The 13919-nt window shown below is 38.1% G+C and overlaps 1 protein-coding gene across 7 annotated transcripts in view; it reads right to left on the reverse strand.

Annotated features, from left to right (window-relative positions):
* Window positions 1-13919, reverse strand: part of NCF4 (neutrophil cytosolic factor 4) — an 81146-nt gene that overhangs the window by 10682 nt on the left and 56545 nt on the right. For 2 of the 7 annotated variants that reach the window (XM_039382268.1, XM_039382272.1), the window contains one exon: window positions 322-412. The exons of 4 other annotated variants lie outside the window; for them this stretch is intronic. In XM_039382268.1, the coding sequence (XP_039238202.1) occupies window positions 322-353 (32 nt within the window). In that variant the 5' untranslated portion in view covers window positions 354-412. Of the gene's footprint in view, window positions 1-321; window positions 413-8635; window positions 8730-13919 lie in introns of those variants that run through there. One more of the 7 variants, XM_039382273.1, reaches the window with a different exon arrangement.

Raw genomic sequence — 13919 nt, forward strand, 5'->3', positions numbered from 1 at the left:
AAACACTATCCCTTACTGTGAAGAGGGATGTGGTTATGGAGATAAAATTAGTCATATCACCAACCCCAGTAAAAGGGAAACTGTTTGTAGCTATAAAGAGGACAATTACCCGTTATGGCCTAGGTGCTGACTATTCCTCACAAAAAGAAGAAAGTCCACTCCAACCTAAGAAATGGACTGCTCCACACTGAGCAGCCTAATAGTGTGGAAGCTAGAACAACAAGAAGAATCACCAAAGACGCTTGCATCCAAATTAAACAAACAGATCACAGCAGTTACATGAGGCTTGTGGGGGAGCAGGAGGAGGGAGAGACACACTACCTCTTTTCTCGCAGCTGTCGGGGAAGAGACATGGGTTCAGCTTCTTGAATCCAGGTGGCTAAGCTCTACTCCTCTGCTTCTTGGGTAGCCCCTGGTTGAATAGGATGAACAAAGTCAAATTCTTCCTGTGTGAAACAAGACTCCTTTGCAAGGCCTCAGAGATCTTTTTTTAATGGTTCAGTGTCAGACGATTTCTCCTGTACCTCCCCACCCCCACAAGATTGAGGAAGTACCAGAGAAAAAACAGTCATAAAGAAAGACTGTTCTGTGATGCCTGTCATGTATCAAAACTGCCACAGTTGAGAAACCAAAAGTCCAACAAAAAGCAGAAACTATGAGCCACATATTGTTGTCCACCTCACCACCAGAACATTTGCCTCTGTTGAAAGCCAGCGTGAGTGGGCTCAACAAATTCTGTTTTTTCAGCTAAAATGTCCCCATATGCATCCCTACACTAATGTTCGTACGCTAGGATGAATAATTCTGATCCCTTCTTGAAGCTCTGTGATTCCTGAGAATCCTCCTTTTCATGGACCAAGAGCCAGGAGGTGGAGCTAAAGAATAAATTTTCAAATGGGAACAGAAAGTGTCATCAGAAAATTCAACCTTGTCAAACATATGGGTACCAGGGTATCAGACACAGGAGACGAGCTTTGAAGGATGGATCAATGTAAGGGAGATGTAAGTCCTTGAAAGATAAAGACCTTTTCAGCTTCATGCACTCAAAACAATCCACATTTGCCACATACAAAGATAAGGTAATGGCTCACTCTGCCTTGTACTCAAATGGTAGTGATAGAGCATTTGTATAAAATCAGCTGACAATTTTTCAAGAAGAAAATAAAAGTAAGAAAGTGATGAGGAAGTCATCATTTGCTAACACTGTAGATAAGTTGCAACACAGCTTATCCGCCTTAGTCAAAAGCTGTCATGGGTATCTGCCTCTCCATTTCAGACTCTTCCATTTTCATGTTCAATACGTATTTGCTTCCTTCTCCTCCTTCCGCTGTCAAGCACAAAAATTCCCATCTGAATGGACAAAAAATCAACTGGCATCCTTCAAAATAAAATTCTATTTACAACTGTAATTATCAGCCTTGAGAGTAACTGCATTTCACTGCATTTTAATGAAGTAAATTCTTCACCCATCTCTTTTTTGTGGGTAACTGAAGGCACCATTATAGAATTGGAGAGGGGAGATAGTGCCTCTTGATCAGAAGTGACCAGGAGAACCTACAAAATTCTGAACTGCATTTTCTGAGTGCTACTCTGAGCTTCCAACACAGACTTAGCAGAGTTGTTTTAAGTGATGATGTTGGACCTAAATATTTCCACAGAACTTCACACTGATGTATACTCTGCTTTCTTGATTAGGCCTGCTAAATGTGCAATCCTCATGTAACCCTAAATCAGGCTCATTATACTCTTCCCTTGAGTGAGAGAGACAATAATCAAGTTTTATAACTGCAGTCCTCTTGCTCTCTCCTGCCATTCAGAAGGAAATAGGAAGAGATCACCTTGACCAGAATTCTTAATCACAATATCAATGTATAGGAACTCATGAAAATTCAGGGGAGCCCTCCTGACGCACACAAAAAGATGTGGAAAGCACAAGACCTGTGTAAACTTTAATAGAAGCAAAAGAGAAAGGTGCTTCTAAGGTACCTTTCCATTTGATGAATATCATAGTTTTGATAAGAAAATTGTAAAAAGGTTATTCTAATGTTTTCAAATCTCTTGGAAGAGAATATAGATACAATGCACATACATTTTTTTTTAGTAGACAGAGGATATGACATAATGCAAAAATACTTGCTCATTGTTTACCTGGAGATGTGGCTTTTCAAGAACAAGTCGACAGACAACCTCACAGACAAATTGTCTATGCAACTGCTTTGCTGTAAGCGAAAAACAAATCGAGAGCAGCTCAATTCCACTACTCTCTACTTGAGGTTACAGCCAGTAATAATGCTAACCTGACAGAACAATGCTAAACCTGCTAAGAAAGTTTATGATTCTGCAATGTATTCTTGTTCTAAACTCAACCAGAGCCAAGACTTTCTTTTCTGACAAAAGGCAAATTCCTGCCTCAGAAGGTGGCATAGCTGATTGATTAGAGGAATCACCAAGGCTGTGAGACTAAGATTGGAAACACTGCTTTGCCAAATCAGTGCCTCAACTACCAGCAGTTTTCTCTCTATTCCTTCTATTGTGCTACTGTAGCAGAAGTAACAGTTTCTGTTATTTAGGCTGAGAAAATAATCTGGGTCTAGTCAAATCCACATGCTCTCTCTGCTAAAATAATTACTTTATGAATGAAATAAATGTCCATTACAAAACTGATATCTTAATGACAGTACCCACATCAAGAAATATGCCTCTACTAGAAAAGTAACCCATGTCATCAGCTGACATGGTCAACTCCCAGTTTTGAGAAAACCCACCGATACACCGTGTCTGGCACAGTCATTATGGTCCTATGCACCGGCCCTTATACATATGCAAGAGAAAGCAGACATCCATCCAAGTGCAAGAAATAGGAATAAATTAATTAATTAAAGGAGACTATTAAGAAAATCCTCAGATGACTGAATCATGACCATATGCTGACACCACTACACACCTATTCACAGTTCACAACCTACTATATTATTTTAGACACGTACGCCTGTGAGCTGTGAAATCATGGTCTTCTGTCTAATGCACAAGTTGTTAGAAAATACATGTACAAGGATATCCAGCACCTTGGAAACCTGAGAGTATCAGCTATAACCGAACAACCAGAGCAAGCATGGAATTTTAGTGAAAAATAAGAATGTAGTCCCAAATCACTAAAGATACGTGAACCACTAGTAAAAGGTAAATCAAAAAAACCGTAGCAGAAATACTCAGCTGAGTCAAGTTCTGATGACAGCACTACATATCATCTCTACTAGGACAGCACTACTATACCATTTTGTCTGTGCAAGTCTGTACACTCTAGAATAATGGCTTCTCTCTGGTGCACCTAACATTAGAAAAGCACTGTGTAGTTATGCTCACCAGCCATAGAATAAATCTGTTAAGTGATAGGATAAAGCAAACAAGAATAACATTTTTAAAATATGTCTGATCTCACCACAGATTAATCTGTAAAGGAAAAAATGTTTTAACAATCACTGCAAGCAAGCTGAACATCAAGTAGAAACACATCGGCTTGCAAGATACTTACATTCAACATTTTGTTTTCAAAGGTTACATGGAACATTTGTTTCTGTACCATACACATCATTAACAGTTGAGCATTTTGACCCCTGGGTTGCTTGAGACTGAGCAGCACCCGTGATAACACTGATTTTGGGTTCTTTAATAATACTTGTACATATATTTCTTTTATGGTTACCATCAGCTTGACAGTATGCTTTAATAGACTTTTACAATATTTATTTTCAAATATAGAGATGTTTAAACTCACTATTACAGCACATGAATAATTAATTACAGCTCCGCAAAATATTTGGACAAAAGTTACATAAGATAAGCTACTCATGTCTGCCCTGCAATCTTCAGAGCTTTTTTGCAGGTAGTGCTCCAAAATACTTAGGAGGCCTAATGGGAACAAGACCCCCTTTCTTTGCTATATGCTTTCAGGACAGCTGAAAATAAACCCATTAAAAAAAAAAAAATTGAAGTTGTCCTACCTTTCTGAACTTCTTGGGAAAAAACCAAAGAGGACATAAGTTGAGCTGATTGGTTTTGTATTATTCATTAGATAACAACTCAGCTCATCATGTCTCAGTGCATGGATACTCTCCCGGTCATACATCGTGTTGGGAGGAAAAAAGGCACAGTAGTATAGATATATAGAGATTTGGAAGTTTGCTTTGACTTAAATCTGGCCACAGTTTCCATTACTGTTTTTTTAGGGTGAAAAGTAACCAGTAGTCATTTACAAAAAAGGACTCTGTTCATGCCCTGCTGATATAAACACAACTAAATAATCCATCTTGAACTAAAGAAATTTAAAGGTCAGCATCTAACACTGTTCCTGGCAGCGAATTTAATGGTGCCATTTCTAGAATAAATTACTACTCGGCATGAAAGGGCTTTACAGAACCAAATATTAAAGAAAGAGCAGCCTTTTTTTAAATGACATTTTTCTCAAAACTTCAAACTAAATCACGTACCTGAATCTTGGCTTTTGCACCTCTATTGCTTTAGCAAAGCAAGGAAGAAGTATTGCAGGGAAAAAAACCACTCTGAAAAGTGAGGTTTTTCTTTAGACCTTATCAGCTATATTGGAAATATGCATTCAACAGTGCCATTCTGGCGTTTGATAGTTCATGATGCAATAGCCAGATCTTGTCACCTTTTCTTACGTAGAGCAATATCACAAGCAGTATTATGATCTTCCTCACTGTGGAAAACAATTCTTCTTTTAAAATAAACCCACTTCCTTTAGAAATACTTTAACAATATATAGGATTTCTCTCTGACATAGTAGAATAACTTGGATTGGAAGAGTTAGAAGTAACTTCTCCTTAATGAGCAATCGGGCTTTCTATTCTTGCATAGCTCAGGTGGATATTGACGCCCAGGACTAGGCTAAGTGAGAAAAATGGAAGCTCAGGAACAGCAACAGAATGTTCCTTCATCCAGATAGCATATCACTTCCAAGATAAGAGGCAAATAAGGAAGATATAGGGCAGAGCTTGTCACTACTATTGTGCATGACAGATGTGGGCTGGAAGTATCCCTGTGCTCCAGTCGGCTACATCAATGTCAAAATCTGGTAACTGGCCATTGCAGACAAAGAAGTAGGAAAGAATTTCTAAGAGAGCTATGTCTACAACCATTCCTCCAGAAGTTTAAAACCCAGTTTTAGCGCATAGCAGCAGTGCATCTTTGTGGCAGGAGAGTCTTTGTGTTTTAAGTCTCCTAGTCATCTTGAGAATCAAAAATCTGTCAGAGTTATTGCTGCTCAAGACAAAGAAAATCCTGCTTCATCTATTTCACAAGTTCAAAAGACCTGTTAAAATTACTCAAAAAAAAAAAAAAAAAATTCATTGAACTTTCTCAAGTTGCAAAATAGGGTTGGGATTTGATAAAATTTGTGCAGTGCTGCATTCAAACCATCCTACACTGTTACTAACAGTTTAATTTCCCCAACCATTTGACAAAATCCTGTGACCAAATTCCTTTTACTTAATTTAGAAACTTTAGATGAGTGCCTTTAGTTAAGTGAAGTTTTTTGAACAGTGAACAGAGACAGGTACCACTGGCCAGTAAATCAGACCTCAAGTGGGCCAACTCCACCTGTGAAGGTTTTATCTGTCCCCTAGGAATATACATAAATTATAAAATAGCTATATTCCCAGTTTTGTCACCTCAGGTTTCTAAAGGTAAGGAATTAAATCTGTCCCTTACTGTGGACCTAGTTATTACTGGTACAAAGGTACCTTCCCATTCGGGACTCAGCTATATTTGGATATGCACTTTTACACTGGTATAATTGTCTTTACCCTAGGGGAGTTGTACTACTTAAGCTACACTGATATAGTCAAAGAACCACAATTTTCTGGTGCAGAAATATCCAGTCTGCTCATTATAGAGAGTTTATTTTCTAATGGTTCATAAATTGGGACAATATTCCTTAATAAAATCAGGGGGCAAGGGGGCTAGAGATTAGGATAGGCAGGCAAGTGGCAAATATAGAGGCAATAAATATCAAGGTCCTGTAATTTTCAAAATTCTGCCAGTATTCCTCACAGTATATACTTACAGCCTGTCTCATCTGCTGCCTCACCTACTGGTCGTTATTGCCTTTATTTCTTGAAAGATAAACTTGTAGAATGAGTCCGCCAATTACTATACTAATAAGAAATTCAATCCCATATCAGTGGCCAGTCTGTCCATTTCAAGCGTGGAAGGCTGGAGTTTGTGTCTCCCATACCTCAAAAGGCAGAAGGCTGCCTTGTTATGTGAAGCCAGGTCTAAATAAGAGACCTTTCAACTGCCACAGCCAGTTCAGCCACCGGCTTGCTATGTGTGATTCCTTCTGCCTTAGCTCTGCCATCTGTAAAACAGGGCTGACTAATACTTTTCTCATGAGGGTGAAAGTGAGAAGGAAAAATGCTCAATAGAGGTATAATTCTTTGGGAAAGTCATGTGAAAAGTGAGAAACTACAGCCATTATCCTCAGCAACCCACTTGCACTCAAAATCACCTGCAGTGCAAACAAAAAACAATATAAAAATGTAGTTCTTTCAAAACGTGCCAGTAATGCTCCAATGCCAGGCCTTAGAACAGATGCCCAAACCCTTAAAAAAGAATGTAGTGGCTAAACTATCACACATGTTAAACAGCAGTAGCTAATGGGCCTGTCCTACCATGGAAAAGAACAAGGAAAGGAAACTAAGAACAGCTTTCTGCCTAGAGTGCTACCTAATCTGGGAATATCATTCTGCTGGCAGATTGCTTCAATAATCTGAGCCAAACAAAGGTAGTGGGGGACTGTGAAGTTGTGATTTCAAGAAATGAGTATGTGGTGATGGTATCAGCTTAGGAAATTCCCTGTCCTCACATACTCTTGTTTTTTCCTGCCCCACAGCATGGCACGTCTGAGGCTCTGCTGCAAAATACATCAGCTAGCTAATCCAGCTGTAAAAACATTTTTTTCTAAGATGCAGATCAGTTCACAGCACGGACATCAACAGGGAGAACGAATGAGGAGGAATACAATAAACCAGCACTGCCTGATAACTTTGTCTTACAAAGGCACTTGGAAAAACACAGCGAATGTATGTGTGCACATGTACATCTCCAAATAATTCATTTATGTCTCCTGACAATCCATCTCCACATACAGATACTAATGTAACCTCTTTCACACATAGGCTTCAGGGCAACATAACATTGGCGTGGCAAGAATTTTACTACTTTTATGATGTAAGAAAGAAGCCAAAACACACACTCTAAACATGACTTCTTCTGTAATAGCTTTTCTGAATGAGATAGCTGCTACTGAGATAGTATCTATAGAATCCAGTCCTTGAATAGCTGCTCCTCTCTACTTCAGTGCCTTTGTCCTGTTTGCCTGCACTTTATTTATTTTTCCAGATTTCACTACAAACAACTTGTATAAGCTGTTGCATGACGTAAATGTAGTGCCATAACAGTGGGTTTCTCATCAGGAATCAGACCACAGGAAGGTGGAAAGGAAGGCAGAAAATTATGTCAGCAGCACTTCATGATTGAAAAGCACCTTCCTTGTGAAAAGGCAAAGAATAAAAAATCTTCAGAACAAAGGAAAAGCAGGAAGTGAAGGGGGGAGGAAGGGAATAAAAACCAAACATCCCTGTTACTAAAACATGCAATAAAATCTATTTACTACCCAAACAATTTTTACTCCAAACCAGCCAGTTATGACACTCTCAGATATGTCTGCTGCAAAACAGTAAAAGGTAGAGGGGGATTGATGTCCCGTTCCAGTTCTTTCTGTTCCACGTCTCGCCTCTTGAGTTCTGCTGAATGTGACATTTTTCCCTGGTACCTAATACACAGAACTCTGCTGCTAATTTTATGCACAGAATTCTCAAGCTGAGTAATTTGAGGCCAGAGACTCCTCCAAGAGCCTGCCAGACAGAGTGCACACCCTTCAACACTGCTTCTGCTCTAGAGAAATGGGGGATGGGAGAAGGAAATGAGCCAAACAAGAAACAAAAAACAAGCTTCCAAACTTGTCCAAGATGTTTAGCTGATTTTTGGCTCTTAGATCTACCAGGGATCTATCTCCAGCTCTCTCTGTCCTGTTTGTCAACAGATTGTCAACAGATTGTCCAGTGGATTTCCCAGCAATTACAAACACTCATTCAATTTAAGATGCACACTTTTCCCCTTTTTTTCCCACATTAGATTATATCTTGCTGCTCTAAAACTAAATCAGACTTTTGGACACAATGCTCTTTTAATATTACCCTGATGAGATAGAGTAAGAAGTGATTTCTGCAATATTATAATCAAGGATTTAAAAGAGAATCTGGTTTCTCTTTTCCCCACCCTAGTTAACATCTCTGCATCTCACAGAGATAGCCTGCACTGTAATATATTCCACTCAATGAGGATGAACAAGTAACCTTAAAAATATGGGCTGATGTCCTTAAAAGGGGATTGAACCTGATGTATCTCCATTAACTGATCAGAAAAGGCTTTATGCCAGATGCCCCTCTTTGCTTCCAGCCAACTGAAGAAATCTTTGTTGATGCCTTTTATTGGAATCATCTACTTTCCACAGTAGAGAAAATATTGAATTAGACCCATTTTCAATAATACTTACTTCTACTTTGGTGCCAATAATGCTAGAAGGAGAAAATACCACAGCACTGTCTTCTCCCCACTCCAACTTTCTTTCTCTTGACGGTATCCACAACACATAGTCAGTGGACTTCAGGTTGAAAAGAAAAACAAAAAAGAACTTTGATAACGGAATTATATCAATAACTTCTCCTACTGCAAACACTTCATGCTGGAACAAAATAAACTGCACTGCCTAAAGACTTCTTTAGATGGTACAGCATCCTCCTCACTAATGCTTCTCTGATAATTATGTTGACCAGCAGTATTAAGTAGAAACCTGGTCTGAGACTAAATGAAATCTTTCTCGAGAATTTGAGAAGAGTTGGGACTTCTTTTACTGTTATTCAGCTGCAAGAGAATATCACAAGTTTTAGCATCCAGAGAACTTTCTTAGCAGTTTGTCTCATTGTGAAATATGTGCCTGTGTAGAGAGAAGAAGGGAAGAAGGACTGGGAAGAGGAATGTAGTCCTTTATTCCGTATCTGGGCTGTCAGATAAACAAAACATGAGGCATAAAAGTCAGATAACTTCGTATACTGATCTGCTACAGCCATCAACATGTTCCACTGCAGAAAAAGAAGAGAATGAGAGGAAAAATAGGGACAATGCACAGCTGACAAAAAGAGGAACATAAAAGAAAAATAGGGATGTGTAGAAACATCAAATGTAAGGAAGGATTGGGAAGAATACATCTTTCCTCTAAAAAAGTGCAGTATATTTCTAAACTTGACCCACATGTGGCTGGCTATCTAATTTATGAGACATGAAGCTGACCAGCCAGCAGGCTGGCCATAAATTACATCTCTTAGATACACCAGGATAATTTACATTAGGAGATAGGAAGGGGAAACTGATGAATAAAAATTTTGATCTTACCCTTCAGGGAGCTGCCTGGAATATACTGTGTTGGTACCTAGAAGTCTGTAGGTGTCCTGAGGTGGTAATGCCTTGCCAAGACCTTTCCATTATAAAAGCTAATAGATCACGGCCTTTTTTCCACTGTCTGACAGCATGTCTGCCTAGCACAACTATACTTTCAGATCCACAATACATGTGATTTTGCAGACCAGGCTTAAGTAAAGGCTATCTTTGTTTAGTGCAAAAAAGAAAAGACCGATAGGGAGATATAACTGTTAATCCAACTAAACAAAGTGGGATTAAAGAGAAAACACAGCTAGATCCTTCTCCTAGGTGGACAACGAAAGGCTAGGAGACAGAATCTCAAGATGCAACAAGCAAAAAAATCTCACTGGACATGAGAAAAAATAATTCAACATGACACTGGAACAAGGGCCTAGAATGGCTATGGGATCTCCATCTGGGGAAATGTGCAAACTTTGACTAGACAAACTTGACCTATTCTTTTTATTAGGTCAGCTTTGAGCAATTCATTGCACAGATCACATCCAGTGGCCCCTTCTAACCTTGTTTGTTCTATATTCAGATGCTATCTTCAGCTAACCAAAGTCTCCATCAGTTAGTGGTCAACTTATCCAAAACAATCTGTTTGACCTAAATTAAAATCTCACATGCATTTGGCAACTGTGAACACTTCAGATAGTCTATAGTATTGTGCTATAAAATTAAATTTCTTGTATAAAAAGAAAAAAAAAGGAATGGGAGGAAGGAATGGGAGGAAAGACAAGTTCTAAAACCAACACTTCTAAAGTCATTACTTTAATAACTTCATAGCCAAATGTATCGATAGATATTCTCAGACTGGATTGCCAGGAAGAAGCAATCAACTGATCTACATGCCTTGCTTATACTACCTACCTCATGCATCTGAAAATACTTTTCTCTTTGAACTCCAACTTTTCCTTCTTCACCATTTTCCCCTTATGGTGCTCATCCCTCTCCAAGCCCATCTTCTTCCTCAACCTGCTTCCCTCTTCACATCACCTTTTATTGTCCTTTTTGATCCCAATCTCACCCTTTATTCTTCTAGTCTTGAATCTCTGAGTTGGAAAATAATTTCTTAAGGCTAATTATTTGGCTTTGGGCCTGCTTCTGCTTTGTCAGCTCCCTTGTCATCAAGTCTATCAAGTGTGTGGGGAAGCTTTGGAATGACAAAGAAAGCCATAAACTGACCTGGTAATCCCAGGGAAAACCTGGTCTGCACTAATGATACTTGTAAAATAATCAGGGGAGCTAGATGCCTAAAGTTCCTCAGAGCAGCCTTCCTCAAATGTCGCCTGACACATCAAGTATTCAGTGCTCAGAATGGGGAGAGGAGGGAAATATGTCTGCCATGAAAATGAATAGAGCAAGCACTAGACCTGCACTAATTTTATTAACAATTAATTAATTGCTAATTGATTAATTGCTGGTTAATTAATTGTAATTAATAAACTTCTTCAGGTTTTCTTTTGCCTTAGTAGCTTGGCTCCCATTACCTTCAGTCTCTTTATTCCTGCTAATGCTGTGGCCTTTAGACATCAAGAGTCATAGTGTAAGAAATAAAAGGGTAATAGACACTTAGCATGCCTGGCTATATGCCTGACACAGTGAAACAAAGGATGAAGAAAAATTTACACAACTTGAAATTGGACTCTTTAGGCTGTTAACCAATGAACAATCAGAAAGTCTACAGAGTTTTATGGATATACCTGGTTCAGAGAACAAGAATCACAGAAGATAACACTTTCACCATATAACTACATAACTCCAATTGGTATTTCAGAGATATAACTTGAAAAGTCAGGGACATTTTGCTCTCAGTTACAGAAAAGTCACTGTTGACATACATTTGAAGGCCAGATACAGGGTTTACCAGTCCACCTACATCATGATGTAAATATACAAAGAGTTTATGAACATCAGAAATTTTTATACTAGAAAAATCATTAGTTTCTCTCACTCTTGAATCCATATTTTGATTCATCAAAGCAGACCTGTATTTCTACTCTGAATACTGTCTTTCCAGTAGTTATGAAACAAAAAAAAAATTTAATACACGCTTGCCTTGGCAATATAGCTCACATTCTTACTGATGATTGTCTTATGCTTTCAAAGTCTATCAGATTTAGCTAGGCTAACAGCAGACACTCTACTTTTACATATAATCCTTCTTCAAATCTCAATAAACTCTTTGTTGAGATAATAGCCATCCAGCTGCTAAACTCACAAGATAATTAAACAGTCTGTGAAAGGACATTTCTTTTTAAGCAGATTTAAATTTTATCAAATGATTACTCCCTCTTAGTTTGAATAATAATTATTCAAATACTTTTTTCTTTTTAACCTTTTCTCACCTAAGTTCTCTCTTGGGCTCTTGGCCAACAAAAAAACTAATCTGTATAGCAGATAGCAGGATAGCAGAAGGCGGCGTGAAGAAGGCAGGAAAAAAGGCATTAAATAGTTACTGGATTCTCATTTAGGTTACAAATCTAGCTTGAGAGGGACGATTCACGGTTTAAAAGTTAAGGATAAAGAAGACTGTGCAAGATCACAGTGCCTTTGGCATAAGAATTGTTTCTCACTATGAGACATAGAAGTACAATACTTACAAAAGGTCCCAGTTACAGTTCAATATAGAAAATGTGATGCACTATAAAAAAAGTGAGAAGGAGCATCTAGGAAGAGAAACTTCCAGTAATTTCTAATAAGTCTATTCTGCAAATAAATATCTGTCTGAGTTTTCCTGTACTGATTTGGTTTGAGTCTCCATTTTTGACAGGACATATAAAGTACTGGTCAACATGTCTACTTTTACTATCCACAGGTAGATTTAAAAAGATGTGGTAGCCACGCTCTAAGAATTTACACTTGAATAAATGCTGCCACAGAAGTCCAAAGACTTTATACAAATGTGACAGTCCTTAAGAAAGATATAATGAGGAAAAGGAGTTAACAATATCTATTTTTAAAGGGCTAGCAAATTATCTAGAACTACAGGAGAAGGATGTTTGCTATATGCTCTTGATTCCAGTCAAGACATCCTCTCCTTCACTTTGTAAAGTGAATTCCCTTAAATACTTACAGATTTGGCTTTCTTTTTCAAAGTGTCTATATCTACAAAAATTTCTTCTTGCCCAAAACCAACCTATTTATTTCTCTAAACTCGGACTGTATGGTGTGCTATCATTCTAAGGCAGACTTTAGCAGATGTTTTTGTTTTGCTGTCTCATCTTCAGGCTCCTTTTAAGGAGCTATTAGTCTTTACGGTTCCCTAATCCCCCAACTAAATTTATCAGCAGTTGATTGCAGCCAAGAGTTAAGCTAAATTAAACTTTGAAATCCCTGTACAGTGTATCAGATGCACTTCTGGGGTAGGGAGCAGAAAGCTCCAAATGTTCTACTTATCAAAAGGTAGGAGAGCCATGATTTTGTCTACAAGTTTTTCAAAGCTTCCATACATTTTTCAAGATGGCAACAATTTCCCTGATTTTATATGAGCAAGAACTCCACTGTGGAAACAACTTGTCATTTAACTCCGCATCAGGTGTGTACATACATGCATACCCATAATTTTTCACATAGGTATATACTCTCCTCTACAAATGTGTATATTGTATATGGAGGAGGTATGTACACATGGACACTTAGGTTAAGGTTGTGTGCATGTTTGAGACATCTGGTCCAACTGACACCCATGGTGAAAAGGTATTTATCTACATCTCTCTCTCTCAGCGTGTTCCCCAGTCTTCATCCTCACACTCTCAATCATTCCCTTGTTTGCTTCTCTTACACACTCATAAGTACTTATCAGAAGAGATATCTCTCCTGCCTTTAGTGAGTAATAATATACAGTGTTTTTAAAAATTTGCATGTCAACATCAATAGTTGGTTAGTTTTGATGACAATCTATAATCATCCCTTATTATTTCAGAACTGTGAATTTTGTGGTTCTTCTGTGTCAGAAGATGGACACATGTATCCTTACATATATACACATACACTAAAAAAACAAAAAACAAAAACAACAAACAAAAAAACCAAACACCACAATAAAAAAAACCCGCAAAACAAAAACCCAAACCAAAACATAAGTAGGACAGTCCAGTACGTACTCTTTCTTATAAAGAAAAAAGCACATGCATTAAATATGGAAGCTTAAGAGGAAATGGCATATGATAGAGATTTATTACCTGAGAGACAGCAATTGCAATCTAAAACATCAGTAGTTTTCAGAAGTCACTGATATCTAACAAGAGATCAGTACCCACATAGATTTATGGTGTCAATGAAGTCCCTAACAAATTGGCCTTTTGTCTACAAAGTAATTATTCAATGGTATTAATTGATCCCCATCGCACTGCAAC

Source organism: Pipra filicauda, unplaced genomic scaffold, assembly GCF_003945595.2.
Source record: "Pipra filicauda isolate LSUMZ 115617 unplaced genomic scaffold, ASM394559v2 scaffold262_size1072369_pilon, whole genome shotgun sequence".
Taxonomy (NCBI): Eukaryota; Metazoa; Chordata; class Aves; order Passeriformes; family Pipridae; genus Pipra; species Pipra filicauda.